A 20,562-nucleotide genomic window follows, 5' to 3' on the forward strand; every position below is an offset into this window, starting at 1 on the left:
TATAATCTCTGAAGCCGTGAATATCAAAGGATGATATGGGTTCTAAATTCATGTATATGTTTTTAAATGTTTCCTGAGCAATCCAAATTCCCAACAGTGTCAGAATTTTAGTCATTTAATTAATATTAAGGGCATTTCTAACATTTATTACTGTCACTAAATAGTGATGTATCTGTCCTTTGTGAAAATTATTAACCTTATCTACTAAGGTTAAGAAAAGCAAGTGACTGTCACTTCTTAGCTGTATGTCCTTCAGCAAGTTTCCTGTTCTCTCTTATCCCCATTTTTGCAGATGAGAGAAAAGAGGTTAATAGTACTTACCTATGGTGTTATTGTAGAGAGTAAATACACACACACACACACACACACACACTCACGTATAATGTGGTTATGTACTCAAAGGCAGTTTGAGTAGTGGTTAAGAACGGGAACTCTGGAACTCACATGTTCAAATCCCGGTTCTGCTGTTTGCTAGCTGTGTGACTTTTGTCAGCTTATTAGAGATCTTCCTGTTTCAATTTCACTGTCTGTAAAGTGAATCTAAAGTAGTAGTTGTAAGGATTAAATAAGTTAATATACACAAAGTGCACAAAGGGAGTGCTTTGGTGTTTTATAAATGGTTACCTTTAATTGTTAAAATTTATACAGAAAAGGCACATAATGCTTAATAACTTATTTTTTTATAAAGCTAGTTAAGTCGTTAGTTAATATACATCAAAGGTTACAGCTAAATATGAGTATGTTTATACAGACTTTTAATCAAGATTAACCTTCCAGTGAGAGAGAAGTTGTACTTAGTTGATGATATAAATTTTTGCAAAGAAATTTGATTAATGAAAAATATATTGAAATTGACAAAATTTAGCATTCATTTACTAAAATCGGATTGTAAGCTTTCTGAAGGCCAAAGTACTATCCCTTGTTTATTTCCTGCATTTATAGTAACTATTATAAACATTATTGCTTTTCAAACGAAGATAATTGGATTTTATAGAAGAATTTTGGAAAATTAATATATATTATTTATGGTTTTGTCAATTTTATGTAGACAACATAAATAAGAAGTACCTAAAAGATCTTTAAGACATTCATGTCCTCTTCTCAATTGCCTATTTCTGTTCTAACAGATTACCCATTCTGTTTCCACAAGCACTATAATTGGATTTACTAAGCATGGTTATGTTCAGCGCTCAAACTCTACTGGTGGGCGCTCTCAAAACTCCTGGTTTCGATCTATACGTCATTCTGCCTCACGAGCTAGTTTTTCAGAGATGCTAGAAGGAAATACTGAGTTTTCAAATTTCAAAAAAAAGTTCTATCCAAGTCACCTTTGACATTTGTGAAGAATTAGGAGATATGCCAACCAGTAATGGAAACAAGCCTCGTGAAGTTTAATGTGAGCTTATTAGCTATTTGAAGTTTGCGTTTGTGAAAAAAGAAAGTATTTTTCTCCACTGAATTACTTATTAGGTGGGTGGGGACTTTTGAATTCACAACTTTATAACTGCTTTGAATTCACAACAACATAGGCTTAATAGAGTTTATTTGCTTATTGGCACATAAAGATACGTTTGCAAGATAATTTACTCATAAGTCCAGAAAAAATCAGTCCCATTAGAGATTTTCTTATTTATGAAAATGATTATTTAAAAAATAGTAGTAATTGTCCTGTGAAGTGGATTTATATTACCGATCTGATTCTTAATCTTAGATTTATGACATTTATGTAAAATTTATGCTTTTAATATGGCAAATCGTAAAGGTTTTACCTGAGGAAAATGTAAACTATCATACTATCTACTTAAATCATTGCTTTGCTATCACTTGAATGGTAATACTTTACCAACCTAGCTCTTTAAACACTTCATTTTATTTACTACCTAGTTGATGAGAACTTATAGCTAGCTACCTTGCTGGCTCTAAGTTTAGTTACAGTTAGCCATTAATATCTGCTAAAATAAAACAGTACCTTTATAATTTGTTTTGATTTACACTCCCTCTTGAGTGTTTGGTATTCGTGTCTGTGTTTCTTTGTTATTAAAAATCTGATGATATTTAACTTTGACACTGAAAAAATAAGTTTAGACAGCTTAAGTATATTAATAATCTCTATTATCAGAAGCACTGCTGTTTTGCTCAATTTTTATATGGAGCAAAATCATACATACACACAGACACATACAGACATATAAATATGGGTTGCATACATAATATAAAAACTCTTTCAGAGTTTATGACTTTTAATTTAGAAAATTATTTCCCATGAAGTAATTTTACTCCTCTTAATTCTGCTTTATCATTAAGTTAAGAAGAAGCCACTAGGGTTTGTCTTTTTAACCTCAAAACTTATCTTCTAATTTATAATTTTAAAAAAACCTGAAACACTAAGCATATATCTGTTTCAGCTGAGTTCATATGTAGTAGTCTATCCATTTGTTTCTTGTTTTCAGAATGCTAAAATAGTTTTAATTATGTGTTCTCCCCACCCTTCCCCCTAATTTTAAGTTTCTGTTTATTTAAAGAGTTTAGATTTTTCAGATGTCTTAATTATTATGATAACTTGTAAAATGTAAAAATGACATATATGATACTAAACTGTATATTACAATTTTTGAAAGAAAAAATTTTAAGTACAAAATATTTTGTCTTTGCAGGGCATCCCATCTCCTTCCCTTGTCAGCCTTCCTTCCTTCTTTGAAAGGAGAAGTCATACTTTAAGTAGATCTACAACTCATTTGATATGAAGCTTAAAAAAATCTTAATTTGTAGAAACTTTTAAACAACCTCATATTCAAATAAGAAACTGACTTAAATGGTACTTGTCGTTAGCACTTGGTGAACGCTGGAAAGAAGGTAACACTAAACTATGCCATTTTATTTTCTTCTTGAAAGAGTAAGGTTAACCTCTTACATTTTTTGTTAATTCATGTAAAAAATTATATTGATTCTGATGTAATTTTTCTCTTTGTTGAATCCAATTGAAGACCAGTCATTTAAGTTATTCATGATATTAGTAACTTTGCCACGTGATACAGTAAATAAATTTTATTGGCTGACGCCAAATACTGCTGTGAATCTCTTTGTATAGTGTCCATGAATGAATTTTTGGAAATAAATATCTGTGTATCTCAATTTGTTCAGAAATTAAGTGATACCACAGTACTTACTAGATAAAAACCTGCATAGATCTCTGAATAGTGGGTTCTTGGTCCACATGTGCTATTTAAAGTAGTTATTTAACTGCTCCTTTTGCAGTTTATTTAATAAATAAAGATACAGCATGTGGATTTTAAAAGATTTGCCCCTATTAACAAGAATAACAGTTAAAGGAGATGGTTTCAAAATACGCTTGCAAATTGAGATAAGGGCAGAAAGATTAGAAAATAATGTATAGTTTGCACAAACGTGATACTGGTGTATACTTGTAGCTGTTTAAGGGTCAATATACTTATGGTGATTTTAGCCACTAGCAAATCTTGATTTAGTTTGATAGTGTGTGGAATTTTATTTTGAAGGATAAGACCTTGGGGAAATTGTGGTAAAGATTGTTTATATTCTTTATGAAATAATTCTAAAGTTGGCTAACCTGCTGTAAAATACATAGATATGTGTATGGTCAAATTTTTATCATGGCCTCATAATTAAGTGTAAAACTGAAATACATTTATTTGCTTTTGTAAAATATTTTTCAAACCCTGATGTCATCTTTCACAGTAGTCTTTTTTTTTTTTAAGTCAGTAATACAAATTAATCAAGTTCCAATGAATAAATGCATTTTTATTTCCTACCTGTTTAGGGAGTACTGCAAATGTTTAATTGTCACCTAACAATTTTCAGTTATCAGTTATAATAGTTTAACTGACTATATAGATTTATTTCTATGCCACATATGTACCACTTTTAAATAGTAAATGATCCTTTATTGCTATATTTTAAAAGCAGTTGTATTAGGAAGAACTTTGTAAATAAATACTTAAAACCCAAGTATATTTTATGTTTCATGTTTTAAACAGTTCTTTTAGACAAATTTTCATAGGCCAGTATGAATGCTTATATCAGCCTTTGCTCTGTTGTATATTTGCTTGCATATTTATTGCTTATTTCTCCCTCTATTAGTATTTGTAAGCATTATATATACTTGGCAATGTGTAAGTTAGGAGTCTTTAATCTGGAATCTACTTTGCAGAATGGAGGTAGTGAATCCTATGATAGTTTATATAAGAGTTTGTGTTTATGTACATGTATGCATTTTTTCTGGCAGAAAATACACAACTTTTATCATTGTATTGGGATGGAGGGAGCTATGGTTGCCTCCAAAGATGTGGGTTTTCCAGGGAGAGGAAGTGATGTGAGAAAAGGCATGAAGTTGGAAATGTATTGGATGTTCACTGGCAAAGTGTAGCAGGTAGTTAATTTTAACTTTAAAGGGAGCTTTAAAGTCAGTGTGGGAAGGTACTATTACCCAGGAGTGTGGATGCAGGAAGATGTGAGCAAATTGGAACTCATTACTGCAACAGAATACCACAATTCTCATAGACATATCTCTAGAAAAATGTAACTTATTAATACTGATATAGGAAGAAATAGAACACGTATAAATGTTCCTATAAACACTGTAGAAATGGAATCCACATTTTAAATTATTCCTAGAAAAAAATCACCAGGCCCAAATGGCTTCACTGGATAATGCTATTCAATATTTAATGAAGAATTAATACCAATCTTACACAAATACTTAAAGAGAATAGAGGAAGGAAACTTCCCATCTCATTTTATGAGTTCCAGATAACTTTGGACATTTTAAGAAATGTTAATCCTATTTGTGAAAATACATTCAATATTTCAAAATGTTAACAAATGAAATATTGTAATATATAAGAAGAATAGTATATCATAACCAAGTTGGGTTTATGCCAGGCACACAAGGGTTATTCTAATTTTAGATAATTTATCAGTATATTTTCCTAATAAGTTAAGGGAGAAAAATTATATTACCTCTGTAGTTGCAGGGAAAACATCCAATAAATTTGTCTCTTGTGATCAAACTTTTTGCAGATTAGGAGTAGAATGGAACATCCTTAAACTGATAAAAGATTATCTACCAAAAAAACTATAACAAACATCATACTTAATGATGAAACCTTGGCAACATATTCTTTTTTTTTTTTTTTAATTTTTATTTATTTATTTATTATTTTTGGCTGTGTTGGGTCTTCGTTTCTGTGTGAGGGCTGTCTCTAGTTGCGGCAAGTGGGGGCCACTCTTCATCGCAGTGCACGGGCCTCTCACTATCGCGGCCTCTCTTGTTGCAGAGCACAGGCTTCAGACGCGCAGGCTCAGTAGCTGTGGCTCACGGGTCTAGTTGCTCCGTGGCATGTGGGATCTTCCCAGACCAGGGCTCGAACCCGTGTGCCCTGCATTGGCAGGCAGATTCTCAACCACTGTGCCACCAGGGAAGCCCGGCAACATATTCTTTGTGATCAGAAAGGAGAGGGGTGCCTACTGCACCATTAATCAACATTTTAATATAGTCCCTCCCAGTGCAGTATTGTAAGAAAAAGAAACGGTATAAAAATTAGAAAGGAAAAACCAATACTGCTGTTATTCACAGATGATATGATTGTGTAGATAGGAAATCCTAAAGAATCTACAGATAAGTTACTAAGTTAAATTCTGATACAAAATCAGTATACAAATATCAATTATATTAACACTAGCCACAAACAGGTTGAAAATGCTTTTTCTTAAAAGATACCTGTTACAATAGCATAAAAACCACTGAAGTACTTAAGAATAAATCTAATAAAAGATGTACAAGATCTTACAGAGAAGACCATGGGACTTTATTTACGTTAATTAAAGACCTTAATAGAGATATTATACCATAGTCATGGATTGGTTACTTTACTTTTGAAAAATGTTTCCCCCGAATTGAATTATAGATTCAAACAAAGCCAGTCAAAATACAAAGCTTTATTAGAAACAAGGTTTATTATAAAGTCGTAGCAATCAAGACGTTGAGGTGTTGGAAGTTTTGGTGTACTGAACACAAATAGATTAATGAATTATAATTGAAAATACATAAACAGACAAAAGTAGCACTTTAAAACATTGGGGAAAAGGCAGTCTGTTCAATAAATGGTGCAGAGAAAAATGGGTATCTTTATTAAAAAAGGAAGAGAAGGAAATTAATTTCTTCACATACTATACAAAAATGAATTTTAAGGGAATTATAGACCTAAATATGAAAGGTAAAACTATAAAGATTTTACTAGGTAATATAGGAGAGTATTTTTAATCTGTTGGGTTGGAAAAGATTACTTAAACATGTTACTTTGTTTAAGCTAATTATAGTGGGAAAGATTGATAAATCTACATTAAAATTAAGAACTTCTAATCATGAAAAGACATCATTAAGAGAGTGAAAGTCACAGAGTAGATGTTTGCAATTTATGCAACTGACAAACGACTCATATCCAGAATATGTAAATAACTTAAAAATCTGAAAAATCAGACATCTCTATAGAAAAAAAGGCATTTTACAAGTGAGAAACCCAAATGGCTAATAAGCTTATTAAGAAATGTTCCTCATTCATAATGCAGAAAATGCAAGTAATATACAATTGCACATGCACCATATTTGCTTAGCACAAATGGGAAGCAGAGAAGTCTCTTCCACTGCTTGTAGGAGTGTAAATTGTATAATCATTTTACAAAACGCTTGGGCATTAAGCAGTAAGGTTTAAGATATGCATACCTTAAAACCAAACAGTTGCAATCCCAGATATTTACTTCAGGAAAAATAGGCACGTGAATATCAGAATCCATGTACAAAAGAATGTTCATAGCTACATTATACATAATAGCCTGAAAATGAAAAATCAGGAATTTATATCAACATTATAATGGATGAATATACTGTATTATAGTCATGCATGGAATGAACTCCTGAACATGCAGTGACCTGGATAAATCTTGAGAGTATTGAGTGAAAGAAAACAGATATAAAAATAACTATTTTTAAAATTCTATTTATATAAAGTTTAAAAATTGACAAAGTGATACTTTATTGTGTAAGGTTGTAGAGTTATCTGGTAAAAGTTTAAAGACAAACAAGAAAATTGTTAACTCTAAAAGCCAACATAGTATAACCTCCATGGGGGAAAATGAGGAAGGGGCACATGGGAACTTATGTACTCTGGCAGCATTCTGTTTCTTAACCTTTATGTTATACACTTGTTCACTTCATAGTAATTTATGTTTTATTTAGCTTTTTAAGAAGACCAATAATGTTGACATCTTTCAAGGTTGAGAGAGCAAATATAAAATGTTAGATGTGATATAATACACTGACACATGCATATTATATTATGAACAACTTTATGCCAGTCAAATTGCAGACTTAGTTGAAATTGATAAATTCTGAAGAAAATACAAAAAAAATGACTCAGTAAGAAAAAAAAATCCTGGTTGGTTCTATAATTATTAAAGAATAGATTCCAAAGTTAAAATTCTTTCTTACAAAGAAAATGCTTGGCCTAGATAGTTTCAGGGTAAGTACACCCCAAATTCAAGGAACAGATTGAAGAGAGAACATTTTCCGTTTATTTATTTTTAAATATTTATTTACCTATTTGTTTTTGGCTGCGTCGGGTCTTAGTTGCGGCACGCGGGATTTTTCGTTCTGGCACACAGGCTCTTCATTGCAGCGCATGGGCTTCTCTCTAGTTGTGATGAGCGAGCGGGCTCCAGAGGGCATGGGCTCAGTAGTTGCGGCACACGGGCTCGCTAGTTGTGGCACGTGGGCCTAGTAGTTGTAGTGTGGGCTTAGTTGCCACGTGGCATGTGGGATCTTAGTTCCCTGACAAGGGATTGAACCCACGTCCCCAGCATTGTAAGGTGGATTCTTAACCACTTGGACCACCAGGGAAATCCCAACATTTTCCATTTTCTAATGAGTTTTTAACATAACCTTGATATCAGAACAAAGAGAAAAGGAAAGGAAAATTATAGTCTAATCTCATTTAAGACTATCAATGGAAAAATTCTAAAATTGCTAATACTCTTAGCAATGTGAATTCAGCATTGCATAAAAAAGATTATGCATCATTACTAAGTTGAGTTTATCTCTGGAATGCAAGGTTGCTTTAACAATGCAAAATCAGTTTTTAAATACAAAATGTAATTCACCACATTTACAGATAAAGGGGAAAATCATAGGATCATCTCAATAATAAATAAAAAACATCTGAAAAATTTAATGCATAAAAAAGCACTTCCTTAAGGTAGTAAAGGACTTTCACCAAGAAAAACTACAGCACACATCTTACTTAATGATGAAACTTTAAAGGCATTTCCTTCAAGATCAGAATACAAGGAAGTCATTATATTGGAGGTCCTAGCCAGTGCACTGACAATTTAAAAAAAAAAAAAAAAGTCTAAGAATTCAAGAGGAGGGATTTCTCTGGTGGCGCAGTGGATAAGACTCCGCTCTCCCAATGCATGGGGCCCAGGTTCGATCCCTTGTCAGGGAACTAGATCGCACATGCATGCCACAACTAAGTAGCCCTGGAGCTGCAACTAAGGAACCTGTCTGCTGCAACAAAAGGAGCCCACATGGGGCAACTAAGACCTGGTGCAACCAAATAAATAAATAAATATTTAAAAAATAATAATAAAAAGAATTCAAGAGGAAAAAATATATTCTTATTCACAGGGGAGTTATTGTCTGCATAGGCCCATCTTCCCTCCCCACCTCCACAAAGAATATGCAGATAAATTGGTAGAATTAATAAGAGTTTAGTAAGGTTCTGGAAACAAGTAAAAATCAATTTTATTTCTATGTACCAGCAAAAATCAAAAGCTATAGTAAAAAAAAAAAGGTAACAGTTACAATGGCAACAAAAAATATAAGATACTAGAATTAATTCCAACAGAAGATTTGCAAGAGTTTTATGCAGAAAATTAAAACTTTATTAGAAGTCATTAATCTAACAGTACAGAGTATATTCTTAGATAGAAATTCCCTAAATTGATTGTCCATCCTCGATAAGAATTTTTAATTTATTAAACTGGCTAATTCTAAAATAGACTTGGTAGAGCAAATAGCCAATAAAGTTAAGATACTCGTGAGGAGGCACAAGGTGAGAGCATTTAATTTACAAGATACCAAGACTTATAAACGAAATGGTATTTGGTGCAAGGATAGGTAAATTGACGTATTGATGAATTGATTTATTGCACAGAAGTCAGTTTGTCATTATGTAGTAAAGTTGTACATGACCAAACCTATATCCATTCTTACTTAGGGAAGCCGTTGCACACGTGTGTCTGCTGGTGTACAGGTGTGAGAATGCCTACAGCAGCATTGCTTATAGTAGTATTCCCAAATTGGAAACAACCCAGTGTCAACAGTAGAATGGATATGTAAATTACAGGATAGTCATACAATTTAATGACATACAGTGATGACATGAATGCATTTTATCTATGTCCAAAAACATTAATTTCAGGAACATACTGAGTGAAAAAGCAAGTCAGAAAAATAGATACAGCATTATTCTGTCTATATAAAGTTCAAAAACAATATAAAGTTCAAAAACAAGAAGGACAGTTATTTAGGGATAGATAGCTGGTAACATTTTAAGGAAAAGCAAGGGCATAATAACTAGCACAAAATTCTGGATAACAGTTACCTCTTGGAAGGGTGGGTTTAGAGAGAGAGATGTGGTCAGAGAGGAGCACAAAGGGAGACTCTAAGGTACTGGTAACTTAATACGGCATGGTGTATACATGGGCGTTTATTTTGTTATTCTCATAATATTCATTTTAAATTTTAAGTTGTATTATATATTTCACAATAAAAGTTTTTAAAGAGGAAAAAAAATCCTCAAAATAAAATAGCAGTAGAGGGAAATCATCTAAATGTAATACTTTGTAAGAACAGCAAGTATCATGTTACATGAAATACACATACCATTGCATTAAATTAGAAAAGATAGATTTACCCTCCCCCACAACTGTTTATTGGGTTTTTAAAGCTTTAGCTAATTCAAAATACAAAAAAATTAAGTAATTGGTATACATCAAAAAAAAAGAATAGGGAAATTATTAATGATGTGGCTGTATACTCCAAAGACTTCCCTAAAAATCTTAGAATTAATATTTGGCTGGTTACATGATAGGTAATACAGAAATCAAAAGCTTTTCTTCAAGTTGGCAATATCCAGTTAGCATTTGAAGCAACAGATAAATTCTCCTTACAATAGTGACAGACTTTATAAAATCCCTTGGAATAAATTTAATAAGAAAGGAACAGACCCTGTGTAAATACAGACCCTTATTAAAGGGCATAAAGCAATCTTGAATGATCATAGAGACTTCTTTTTCCTAGATGGGAATACCTAATATTTAAAATAACTCTAAATTAATATCTAAATTCACTGCATTTCCATTTAAAATCTTGTTTATTTATAAATTTTTTATTGAGATATAATTGGCATATAACATTATATTAGTTTCAGTTATAAATATGATTCAATATTTGTATATACTGCAAGATGATCACTACCATATGTCTAGTTAACATTCATCACCACACATTGTTACCCATTTGTTTTCTTGTGATAAGAACTTTTAAGATCTAGTCTCTTAGCAACTTTCAAATATACTATACAGTATTACTAATTACAGTCACCAAGCTGTACATTACATCCCCATGACTTATTTAATACTGGAAGTTTGTACCTTTTGACCCATTTCGCCCACCCTCCACCCCACACTCCCCACCTCTGGCAACCACCAATCTGTTCTCTGTGTCCATGAACTCGTGTTTTGGGGGTGTTTGTGTGTTGTGTTTTTTTTTAAGATACCACATATAAGTGAGACCATAAAGTATTTGTCTTTGTGTGACTTAAGTTAGCATAATGCCCTTAAGTAGTTCCCTCCATGTTGTCAGAAATGGCAAGATTTCCTTTTTTTAATAAAATGGCTGAATAAATATTCCATTTTGTGTGTGTGTGTTTGTGTCACATTTTTTAATCCATTCGTCCAATCACTGGACACTTGTTTCCATGTCTTGGCTTTTGTAAATAATGCTGCAGTGAACATGGGGGTCATATATCTTTTCAAGTTAGTGTTTTCTCTGTCTTTGGGTAAATACCCAGAATGGATCATATGTAGTTCTATGTTTAATGTTTTGAGGAACCTTCATGCTGTTTTCCACAACAGCAGCCCCAATTTACATTTCCAGCAACAGTGTACAAGCATTCCCTTTTCTACAACCTCACCAGGTCTCCTTTTATCTTTCTGATAATAGCCATACTAACAGGTATGAGGTGGTATTTCATTGTGGTTTAGATTTGCAATTCCCTGATGATTAGTGATATCGAGCACCTTTTCATGTGCCTGTTGGACATCTGTATGTCTAAAAATGTCTATTCAGATCTTCTGCCCATTTTTAAATTGGATTTTTTGTTTTGGCTCTTTGAGTTGAATGAGTTCTTTATATATTTGGATATTAGCCCCTTATCATCTATATGATTGCAAATATTTTCTCTCATTCAGTAGGTTGCCTTTTCATTTTGTTGTTAGTTTCTTTTGCTGTGCAGAAGCCTTTGAATTTGATGTAGTCCCACTTGTTTTTTTGTTTTTTTTTTTTTTTTAATAGCACCTTTTTTTTAATTATTATTTATTTATTTATTTATTTGTCTGTGTTGGGTCTTCGTTTCTGTGCGAGGGCTTCCTCTAGTTGCGGCAAGCGGGGGCCACTCTTCATCGCGGTGCGCGGGCCTCTCACTATCGCGGCCTCTCTTGTTGCGGAGCACAGGCTCCAGACGCGCAGGCTCAGCAATTGTGGCTCACGGGCCCAGTTGCTCCGTGGCATGTGGGATCTTCCCAGACCAGGGCTCGAACCCGTGTGCCCTGCATTGGCAGGCAGATTCTCAACCACTGCGCCACCAGGGAAGCCCCACACTTGTTTTTTTTAAGTAGGTTTTTGTTTATTTTTGTTTGCTTTTTTTTTTTTTGGAATAGTACAAAATGATTCTAATACTAATGTCTGTAGGGGAGAGTAGACATCTGAGACAAGCCAAAATTCTTTTGCAAGTTAGGGAGGACTTGCCTCCCAAAGTTTCTATAATTAAACCCACTTAGTACTGGAATGGTATAGACAACTAGATTAGATAAATAATATAGAAGATCCAGAAAAAAAAAGATCAGAATATATATGAGAAACTAATAAATGATAAGAGTGTCATTTCAGTTTGGATGTAAAGGATGGTTTATTTATGAATATACTGGCATAATGGGCTATCCGTTTGGAAGAAAACAAAGTTATATTTACAGCTTATATCATTTTGAAAATAAGTTCCTTTTTGAAATATAAAAGCAATAAAATATAGGAAAATATTGTCATAACCTCTGTGTGTGGGGAAAAGAAACAAGACAAAAACGTCAAGATAGACATGTTTTACTTCATAAAGATAAGTTGTTTGTATATGGTGAGAAATTACATATACAGGTCTACCTTGGAGATAATTGCAAGTTCGGTTCCAGACCACTGCAATAAACTGAGTATTGAAATAAGGCAAGTCCCATAAATTTTTTGGTTTCCCAGTGCGTGTAAAAGTTGGTTTACACTATACTGTAGTCTATTAAGTGTGCAATAGCATTATGTCTAAAACAAAAAGACAATGTATATACCTTAGTTAAATAATACTTTATTGCTAAAAAATGCTAACCATCATCTGAGCCTTCAGTGAATCTTTGTGCTGGAGGAGAGTCTTGCCTCGAGTTGATGGCTGCTGACTGATCCAGGGTGTTGTTTGCTGAGGGCTGGGGTAGCTGGCAATTTCTTAAAATAAGACAATGAAGTTTGCCCCTTCGATCGACTCTTTCTTTAAGGAACAATTTCTTTGCAGCATGCAATGTTGTTTGATGGCATTTTACTTCAGAAGTTTCAAAATTGGAGTCAATCCTCTCAAACCCTGTGCTGCTTTATCAACTAAGTTTGTGTAAATCCTCTGTTGTCATTTCAACAGTCTTCACAGCATCTTTACCAGGAGTAGATTCCCTCACAAAAAAACACTTCTCTTTGCTCATCCATGAGAAGCAACTCTTCATCCGTTAAAGTTTTATCATGAGATTGCAGCAATTCAGTCACATCTTATGGTTCCCCTTCTAATTCTACTTCTCTTGCTTTTTCTACTACATCTGCAGTTATTTCCTCCACTGAAGTCTTAAACCCTTTAAAGTCATCCATGAGGGTTAGCGTCAGCTTTTTCCAAACTCCTGTTAACCTTGCTATTTTGTCCTCTTCCCATGACTCATGAATGTTCTTAATGGCATCTAGAATGGTGAATCCTTTCCAGAGGTTTTCAACTGACTTTGCCCAGATCCATCAGAGGAATCACTATCTATGGCAACTATAGCCTTACAAAATGTATTTCTTTTTTTTTTTTTAAAGGTTGTTGACCAAATTCTTTTTTTTTTTAATTTAATTTTTATTTATTTATTTATTTATTTATGGCTGTGTTGGGTCTTCGTTTCTGTGCGAGGGCTTTCTCTAGTTGTGGCAAGTGGGGGCCACTCTTCATCGCGGTGCGCGGGCCTCTCTCTATCGCGGCCTCTCTTGTTGCGGAGCACGGGCTCCAGACACGCAGGCTCAGTAGCTGTGGCTCACGGGCCCAGTTACTCCGCGGCATGTGGGATCTTCCCAGACCAGGGCTTGAACCCGTGTCCCCTGCATTGGCAGGCAGATTCTCAACCACTGCGCCACCAGGGAAGCCCACAAAATGTATTTCTTAAATAATAAGACTTGAAAGTCAAAATTACTCCTTGATCCATGGGCTGCAGAATGGATGTTGTGTTAGCAGGCATGAAAACATCATTCATCTCATTGTACATCTCCATCAGAGCTCTTGGGTGACGAGGTGCATCGTCAATGAGCAGTCATATTTTTTTTTAAATTTTATTTATTTATTTATTTTTGGCTGTGTTGGGTCTTCGTTTCTGTGCGAGGGCTTTCTCTAGTTGCGGCAAGCGGGGGCCACTCTTCATCGCGGTGCGTGGGCCTCTCACTATCGCGGCCTCTCTTGATGCAGAGCACGGGCTCCAGATGCACAGACTCAGTAATTATGGTTTACGGGCCCAGCCGCTCCGTGGCATGTGGGATCTTCCCGGACCAGGGCTCGAACCCGTGTCCCTTGCATTGGCAAGCAGACTCTCAACCACTGAGCCACCAAGGAAGCCCCAGCAGTCATATTTTGAAAGAAATCTTTTTTTTCTGAGGAGCAGGTCTCAGTAAACCATGTTGTAAACAGATATGCTGTCATCAAGACTTTGTTGTTCCATTTATAGAGCACAGGCAGAGTTGATTCAGCATAATTCTTAAGGGCCCTAGGATTCTTGGAATGGTAAATGAGCACTACCTTCAACTTAAAGTCTTCAGGTGTATTAGCCCCTAACAAGAGAGTCAGCCTGTCCTTTGATGCTTGGAAGCCAGGCATTGACTTCTCTCTAGCTATGAAAGTCCTAGATGGCATATTCCAATATAAGGCTGTTTTATCTCCATTGAAAATCTGTTGTTTAGTGGAGCCACCTTCACTAATTATCTAGATCTTCTGAACAACTTGCTGCAGCTTCTACATCAGGACTTGCTGCTTCACCTTGCACTTCTATGTTGTGGAGATGACTTCTTTCCTTAAACCTCATTAACCAACCTCTGCTAGTTTCAGACCATTCTTCTGCAGCTTCCTTACTTCTCTCAGCCGTCACAGAACTAAAGAGAGTTAGGGCCCAGCTCTGGATTAGGCTTTGGCTTAGGGTAACGTTGCAGCTGGTTTGATGTAATATCCAGACCATTAAAGCTTCCTCCATATGAGCAGTGAGGCTGTTTCACTTTCTTATCATTTTTCACTGGAGTAGCACTTCTAATTTCTGTCGAATTTTTCCTTTGCATTCACAACTTTACTGTTTGGCTCAAGAGGCCTAGCTTTTGGCCTATCTCAGTTTTTGACATGCCTTCCTCACTTATCTTAATCATGTCTAGCTTTTGATTTAAGTGAGAGACATGCAACTCTTCCTTTCACTTGAATACTTACAGGCCATTGTAGGGTTATTAACTGGCCTAATGTCAATGTTCTTGTGTTTCAGAGAATAATGGCCTGAGGAGAGGGAGAGAGGTGGGGGAACAGCTGTTCAGTGCAGCAGTCTGAACTCATACAACATTTATAGACTAAGTTCACTATGAACATGGACTGTGGTGCCCCCAAAACAATTACAGTAGTAACATCGAAGATCACTGATCACAGATCACCATAACAAATATAATAATAATAATGAGAATGTTTGAAATGTTGCAAGAATTACCAAAATGTGACGCAGAGACACAAACTGAGCAAATGCTGTTGGAAAAATGGCGACAATAGACTTGCTAGATGCAAGGTTGTCACAACCATTCAATTTGTAAAAACTGCAGTGTCTGCGAAGCACAATAAAGCCAAGTGTAATATAACAAGGTAGGTCTGTATTAAAACTAATGAGGGGAATGGAGTCAAGATGGCGTACTACGAGGATGTGGAATTCGCGCCTCCTCACAACTAGGGCACCTACCGGGCACCGGTGGGGGACCACGGACACCTAAGGGGACAGGAGGAACCCCCAGCGACCGGGTAGGACATGGGGTGTGGGGGGAGTGAAAGGGGAGGAGAAGTGGAGGCGGGACGGGACTGGCGCCCCTGAGGGGCAGCTGGGGGAGGGGAAGGGATCCCACGCCCAAAGGGGGAAATTGGGGAACCACTGGGAGGGCAGAGGATCAAAAGGGAGCATGGCCAGGTTTCCCCTGCCCACTTGGGCCCCCAGGAACCTGCTGAGATCCCAGGCCTGATCCTCTGCCCACCTAGGCCCCCTCCAGCCGCGTGGGTCCTGAGGGAGTGGGAGGGAAGGAGGGAAGGGGAAGCAAAAGTAAAGGCTGGACCTCTGGGACCAGCACCCCTGAGGGGTGGCTGGGGGAGGGGAGGAGTTCTTACACGCAGTGGGACCCACCCATGGTTAGGGGTCCAGCGGCGATGGGGAGACCCTGGGGGAGATGCGGAGGGGCACGAGGGAATGGAAGAGAACAGGGCCAGTGCCTTCCCTGTCCACTTAGGCACCAGGGAGCCTGTTGGGCTCCCGGGCCTAATCCTCTGCCCTCGGAGCCTCCCTCCTGCTATGCAGAACCCAAGCCCCACCCCTACACCCCCACCCAGGGCCCCACCTCTACCCTCAGAGAACCCCTCCAACGCTCTGGACCTAAACCCCACCCACATGCCCTCACTCAGGGCCCTACCGCCAACTCCAGAACGCCACACTCCAGAGGCCCTCCTTTCCACATGCTGCCTCTCCCTTCCACACAGGTCCTAAGCAGAGGCCCTGCCCCATGCTTGAACGTCACCACTCCCCCCACCTAGATCCCGCCCCACCCTAAACCCCACCCCTGCCTAAGTTCCACCCCCCCACCTAAACTCTGCCCCCATAGCCAAGCCTTTTTTTTTTTTTTACCTCTTTTAGATGGGGTTCTGTTTTACCTTGTTGATTCATTGTTGTTGATTCTTTTATATTTTTATTTTTCCTAATAAATCTTTTATATTTCTAATTTTATTCTTTATACTTTGTTAGTGATCACTCCTTTTGGCTTGTTCCCCCCCCCCCCTTTTTCTCTTTGTTTTCTGTTGTGGTTTTAATTTACCTTGTTGCAGTTGTTTCAATTATACTTTTATTTTTCCTAATATATTATTTTTTCTTTTTATTCTTTTTTCTTTTTTTTAACATCTTTATTAGAGTATAATTGCTTTACAATGGTGTTTTAGTTTCTGCTTTATAACAAAGTGAATCAGTTATACATATGTCCCCATATCTCTTCCCTTCCTAATATATTTTTTATTTTTCTAATTTTATTTTGTTTTGTATTCTTTGATATTGTACTTCTCCTTTTTTTTTCTTTCTTTCTTCCTTTTTTTTTTTTTTAAACTACCCCACAAAGCTTGTGGGATCTTGGTTCCCAGGCCGGAGGTCAGGCCCGAGCTCCTGTGGTGTGAGCTCCGAATCCAAACCGCTGGACCAACAGAGAACCTCAGACCACAGGGAATATCAATGAGAGTGAGGCCTCCCAGAGGTCCTCATCTCAGCACCAAGACCCAGCTCTATCCAACTGCCTGCAAACTCCAGTGCTGGACGTCTAAGGCCAAACAACCAGTAAGACTGGAATACAGCACCACCCATCAAAAAAAATGAAACGACAAAAAAAATATGTTACAGACAAAGGAGCAAGGTAAAAATCTACAAGACCAAATAAATGAGGATGCAGTAGGCAACCTACCTGAAAAAGAACTCAGAGTAATGATAGTAAAGATGATCCAAAATCTCAGAAGCAGAATGGAGAAAATACAAGAAACATTTAACAAGGACTAGAAGAACTAAAGAGCAAACAAACAGTAATGAACAACACAATTACTGAAATTAAATACTCTAGAAGGAACCAATAACAGAACAACTGAGGCAGAAGAATGGATAAGTGAGCTGGAAGATAAAATGGTGGAAATAACTGCCAGGGAGCAGAATAAAGAAAAAGAATGAAAAGAATTGAGGATAGTCCCAGAGACCTCTGGGACAACATTAAACGCACCAACAGTCGAATTGTAGGGGTACCAGAAGAAGAAGAGAAAAAGAAAGGGTCTGAGAAAATAAGAGATTATAGTCAAAAACTTCCCTAACAGAGGAAAGGAAATAGTCAATCAAGTCCAGTAAGCACAGAGAGTCCCAAACAGGATAAACCCAAAGAGAAACACGCCAAGACACATATTAATCAAACTATCAAATATTAAATACGAAGAAAAAATATTAAAAGCATCAAGGGAAAAGCAACAAATAGCATACAAGGGAATCCCCATAAGGTTAACAGCTGATCTTTCAGCAGAAACTCTGCAAGCCAGAAGGGAGTGGCAGGACATATTTAAAGTGATGAAAGGGAAAAACCTACAACCAAGATTCCTCTACCCAGCAAGGATCTCATTCAGATTCGACGGAGAAATTAAAACCTTTACAGACAAGCAAAAGTTAAGAGGATACGGCACCACCAAACCAGCTTTACAACAAATGCTAAAGAAACTTCTCTAGGTAGGAAAAACAAGAGAAGGAAAAGACCTACAAAAATAAAACCAAAACAATTAAGAAAATGGTAATAGGAACATACATATTAATAATTACCTTAAATGTAAATGGATTAAATGCTCCAACCAAAAGACATAGACTGGCTGAATGGATACAGAAACAAGACCCATATACATGCTGTCAACAAGAGACCCACTCCAGACCTAGGGACACATGAAAGTGAGGGGATGGAAAAAGATATTCCATGCAAATGGAAATCAAAAGAAAGCTGAAGGGGCATCCCTGGTGGCACAGTGGTTAAGAATCCGCCTGCCAATGCAGGGGACATGGGTTCAAGCCCTGGACTGGGAAGATCCCAAATGCGCAGAGCAACTAAGCCCGTGCACCACAACTACTGAGCCTGCATTCTAGAGCCTACAACCCACAACAACTGAAGCCCATGCTCCTAGAGCCCATGCTCCGCAACAAGAGAAGCCACCACAATGAGAAGCCCGCGCACCACAACAAAGAGTAGCCCCCGCTTGCCGCAACTAGAGAAAGGCTGCACACAGCAACGTAGACCCAATGCAGCCAAAAATAAATAAAATAAGCTTATAAAAAAAAAAAAAGCTGGAGTAGCAATTCTCATAGCAGACAAAATGGACTTTAAAAAAAGACTGTTACAAGAGACAAAGAAGGACACTACATAATGATCCAATGGATCAATCCAAGAAGAAGATACAACAGTTGTAAATATTTATGCATCCAACATAGGAGCACCTCAATACATAAGGCAAATGCTAACAGCCATAAAAGGGGAAATTGACAGTAACAAAATAATAGTAGGGGACTTTAACACCCCACATTCACCAATGGACAGATAATCCAAAATGTAAATAAATAAGGAAACACAAGCTTTTTGTTCTTTTAAATTTCTTTTCTTTTTTTATTTATTTTATTTATTTATTTTTGGCTGCATTGGGTCTTTGTTGCTGCGCACGGGCTTTCTGTAGTTGCGACGAGTGGGGGCGACTTCGTTGCATTGTGCAGGCTTCTCACTGCAGTAGCTTCTCTTGTTGCAGAGCATGGGCTCTAGGTGTATGGGCTTCAGTAGCTGTGGCATGTGGGCTCAGTAGTTGTGGCTCTTGGGCTCTAGAGCGCAGGCTCAGTAGTTGTGGTGCATGGGCTTAGTTACTCCATGGCATGTGGGATCTTCCCAGACCAGGGCTCAAACACATGTCCCCTGCATTGGCAGGTGGATTCTTAACCACTGCGCCACTAGGGAAGCACGAAAAACAAGCTTTAAATGACACATTAAACAAGATGGACTTAACTGATATTTATAGGACATTCCATCCAAAAACAGGAGAATACACTTTCTTCTCAAGTGCTCATGGAACATTCTCCTGGATAGATCATACCTTGGGTCACAAATCAAGCCTTGGTAAATTAAAGAAAATTGAAATCATATCAAGTATCTTTTCCAACCACAACATCTTAAGACTAGATATCAATTACAGGAAGAAAACTGTAAAAAATACAAACACATGGAGGCTAAACAATACGCTACTAAATAACCAAGAGATCACTAAAGAAATTTAAAAATACCTAGAAACAAATGACAATGAAAACAAGACGACCCAAAACCTATGGGATGCAGCAAAAGCAGTTCTAAGAGGGAACTTTATAGCAATACAATCCTACCTCAAGAAACAAGAAGCATCTCAAATAAACAACCTAAACTTACACCTAAAGCAATTAGAGAAAGAAGAACAAAAAATACCCAAAGTGAGCAGAAGGAAAGAAATCATAAAGATCAGATCAGAAATAAATGAAAAAGAAATGAAGGAAACAATAGCAAAGATCAAAACTAAAAGCTGGTTCTTTGAGAAGATAAACAAAATTGATAAACTATTAGCCAGACTCATCAAGAAAAAAAGAAGACTGAAATCAACAGAATTAGAAATGAAAAAGGAGAAGTAACAACTGACACTGCAGAAATACAAAGGATCATGAGAGATTACTACAAGCAACTATATGCCAATAAAATGGACAACCTGGAAGAAATGGACAAGTTCTTAGAAAAGCACAACCTTCTGAGACTGAACCAGGAAGAAATAGAAAATATAAACAGACCAATCACAAGCACTGAAATTGAAACTGATTAAAAATCTTCCAACAAACAAAAGCCCAGGACCAGATGGCTTCACAGGCAAATTCTATCAAACATTTAGAGAAGAGCTAACACCTATCCTTCTCAAACTTTTCCAAAATATATCAGAGGGAGGAGCACTCCCAAACTCATTCTATGAGGCCACCATCACCCTGATACAAAACCAGACAAAGATGTCACAAAAAAAAAACTACAGGCCAATATCGCTGATGAATATAGATGCGAAAATCCTCAACAAAGTACTAGCAAACAGAATCCAACAG

General features: G+C 36.7%; 1 protein-coding gene and 1 long non-coding RNA gene across 10 annotated transcripts in view; one reads left to right on the forward strand and one right to left on the reverse strand.

Annotated features, from left to right (window-relative positions):
• Positions 1 to 3,984, forward strand: part of ECT2 (epithelial cell transforming 2) — a 73,772-nt gene extending 69,788 nt beyond the window's left edge. For 6 of the 9 annotated variants that reach the window (XM_082458942.1, XM_082458945.1, XM_082458944.1 and 3 more), the window contains one exon: positions 2,655 to 3,984. In XM_082458942.1, the coding sequence (XP_082315068.1) occupies positions 2,655 to 2,744 (90 nt within the window). In that variant the 3' untranslated portion in view covers positions 2,745 to 3,984. Of the gene's footprint in view, positions 1 to 1,127; positions 1,397 to 2,654 lie in introns of all 9 variants that reach the window. The other 3 variants (XM_082458939.1, XM_082458940.1, XM_082458941.1) reach the window with 1 other exon arrangement.
• Positions 1 to 20,562, reverse strand: part of LOC309659389 — a 538,108-nt gene that overhangs the window by 216,772 nt on the left and 300,774 nt on the right. The gene's annotated exons all lie outside the window — the stretch shown is intronic.

Source organism: Balaenoptera physalus (assembly GCF_965194825.1).
Source record: "Balaenoptera physalus genome assembly, chromosome: 4".
Taxonomy (NCBI): domain Eukaryota; kingdom Metazoa; phylum Chordata; class Mammalia; order Artiodactyla; family Balaenopteridae; genus Balaenoptera; species Balaenoptera physalus.